The sequence below is a fragment of the Sitodiplosis mosellana genome, unplaced genomic scaffold (genome assembly GCF_009176505.1).
Source record: "Sitodiplosis mosellana isolate CC-2019 unplaced genomic scaffold, AAFC_SMos_1.0 Smas_scaffold_4680, whole genome shotgun sequence".
Taxonomy (NCBI): Eukaryota; Metazoa; Arthropoda; class Insecta; order Diptera; family Cecidomyiidae; genus Sitodiplosis; species Sitodiplosis mosellana.
The window spans coordinates 1-3105 of record NW_022599922.1 but is presented as its reverse complement, the minus strand read 5'-3'; the positions used below and the strand labels follow the sequence as shown (position 1 = coordinate 3105).

Here is a 3105-nt window from a genome sequence, read left to right as displayed (position 1 = left end):
ATTGCATATACACCGTTCACAGGAGATATTTTCGGTGTTTTGATATTGTTTTGTTGATTTTTACTCGTTTCGGCTAATTGATGTGAATCTCTGTTTTCAATCTCGGTCAGTTGTTTCTGTGAGTATTTGAATTTGCACACTTCACATGTTATTCCGAACGGTGAATCGACTTTTCTATATTCTTCTTGGCACCTTTCGAATCACTCTGACTTTGATTTTCTTCTTGTGTCACTTTTTGATTTTTTTTCTTGGCACCTTTCGAATCACTTTGACTTTGCTTTTCTTTGTTGCCTTTAGATTGACTTGCTTTGGGTGCACTTTTCCTCGTCGATTTTTTCACCAGCTTCTTTTTTCGTGGAGATTCGCTTTCTGACGGAATATATTCTTCGTCTTCATCGGTTTGAAATTCGTCGGTTTCGGATTTGTCATCAAATTCTATGTTATCCCCATCCATTGTGAAATCTACTGATTTCAATTGCTCAACGACTTTGCAGAACGATATTATAGAACTGTCCACTACGATTGACAATGCCCGAATGAATATTGAATTTACTTGCCCCTAACACATGCACCATGCGGTGACAAATCGTTGAATAAATTCGCTGTATCGTGATACAGTTTTAAGAAATGTGCGGCATATCGATTCCAAATAATGAGCCGAAAATGTTGATGCTGACTCTGATTTTTATGCTCGTTTTATTCATTTCATTCTCTTACTTCGTGCTCTATATATTCATTCGAGTGACGAATCGTGAAAATAAACAACACAGAGCCTAAAAAAACACAGTCAGCAACAAACATTAGAAGCGCATAAAAGCGCTGCGAATGAAATATTTAATTTCTCCGAAATAGTTTATAAACATTTTGTCAAAGGCGTCAGACTGACGCTATCAGTACAATTGAGATGCATGCAGCAAGAGAGCAACGTCAGCCGAGTGTGAGAATGAGAGCAACCGATATTTTGTTCGTGAATTAGTCATGCACATAAAATCGCCCGAAGCAAAGCCGGTACAACACGTTGTTCCATATATGCAGTGCAAATGTATGTGATTGTATATTGGTCGCCGCGATAATAGAAGCAGCAATGAATCCGCGCATTGTGTGAGTGCTGAGCGCACACTTCGTATGTTTACAATTTGTTTGCCAATCAAAACAAGAAATGAGTATGAAACGAGAGAAAGAACGTTGAGAATATGAACAAAACACACAATTCCAAAGAGATTTCTGTAGTTTTTTTGGTCTCTTATTTGACCTGGTGACTTTTTCAAATGATTCTTTTCAAAATCCATCGATTGATTTCGAATGTGTCTCCACATTGGTACGAAACTTTTTTTTTTCACGGTCGTGAAATTTTTTTCGCGACAAATTTCACCGTTTTTTTCACCTGGCGAAAAAAATTTCGCCATGATGAAAAATTTCACCGGTGAAAATAGTACACAGTTCGAAATTTCACCACCAAAAAATTTCACGAACTATTTCACCGGTGAAAAAATGATGCAAATTTGTATGGATTTCACGACCGTTTTCATTTCACGGGGAACTGTGTACTTAGCTTAACATAGAAAATTTGCGGTCGAACGCGTTCGAAGACTACGGTCAAGCACTGAGTAAAAATAGGCCCCTGATTAATGCTGTAACAAATTAAATTTTATTAAATGAAATACTATTAACCAATTTTTTCTATATTTGAATAATTTGCAGTTGTTGGATGCATGTATCAAAAACTGTGGTCGGACATTTCACTTAGAAGTCGCATCCAGAGAATTTGAAACGGAATTTCAGCGCCTAATGACGAAGGTACATACATCGGTAGCACAGAAAATGCGGATCTCGTTGAAAAAATGGGCTGAAAATGAATTCAAAACTGATCATGTACTTAATTTGATACCCTCATTGTATTTAAAATTGAGAAGTGATGGAAATGATTTCAACGACACTTCCACCGAAGTCCCACAATCACAATCTAAGGTTTGTAAAGACCCAAATGTTGTGTCAAGTCAGCAAGAAGAAGACGACATTGCTAAAGCTATCGAACTCTCACTTCGAGACAAAAATGATGATACTGCTGTAAAGTCTCAATCACTTTACCCTGCGATGAATTTGAAAAGTCCTTCACCAAAAACCCAAAGAGATGGTAGAAAAGTCCGAGCTTTGTATGATTTCGAGGCAGCTGAAGATAATGAGCTAACATTTTATTCTGGCGAAATTATTTATGTTTTGGATGACTCCGATTCAAATTGGTGGACCGGTCTTAACGACCGCGGTGAAGGTTTGTTCCCCTCAAACTTTGTAACAGCTGATTTGAATGCAGAAATTGTTGCGAATTGTCATAATACCAAAAATGCGAATAAATTGGACGAAAAAGAAACACATCATCAAGAACAACAACAACAACAACAACCAGAAGAGGTCCAAATCTCGATAGATGAAATGAAAATTGACCGTTTGTTACATTTGCTCCATGACGCAAATCCCGAAGATCCTTCACAGGTACCAATTGTACTACAAATTGTAAAACTGCAACAATTTCCGTCCGTCCGTCCGAAACCAGTCGGTTTCTCCTCCATTTTCGTTCGGACTGACAATTTCCGGACGGGCGGACGAAATTTTGTCCGTTTGACACCTTTAACAGGGGGATTCAAAGTTTGGAGACTCGGTTTTTCTGGAGGACCGAAAATTACACCCTAGGTATACCGTCTAGCCTCCGCGGCTTTTCACGGTTTCCGCGGATTTGATAATAGATAATGACTTGGTGTCTTCGGCCAAGTTGTAGTACTCGCGGTCCTCTATAACATTTATCTCTCATCTCTTCAGTTTCGCGCAAATCGCGCACTTGAAAAAGCAAATGTTATATAGAACTTTTTTTCTTATCATTTTTCGCGCTTTTCGCGGAACTGATAAGAGATAAGAGATAACTGTCTTCAGCAATGTTACAGAAGATCTCAAGTACTACAACTTTGCTGAAGACGACAAGTTGTTAACTGTCATCAGTTCCGCGGGAACCGTGAAAAACCGCGAAAATGAACATACATCCTTTTAACGGTCAAAATTTAACCACTACACCGTGTAACAAATTTCAACTTTTTTTTCTGCACATGAGAAACT

General features: G+C 38.3%; 1 protein-coding gene across 1 annotated transcript; it reads left to right on the top strand.

The window, feature by feature from the left end:
- Positions 1 to 1701: 1701 nt before the first annotated feature.
- Positions 1702 to 2712, top strand: LOC129572301 (signal transducing adapter molecule 1-like; the record flags this gene model as incomplete). Its single annotated transcript, XM_055452244.1, is given in 1 exon segment — positions 1702 to 2712. A coding segment is annotated over 1 exon segment (987 nt), but the record flags the coding sequence as incomplete, so codon positions are not given.
- Positions 2713 to 3105: the final 393 nt, after the last annotated feature.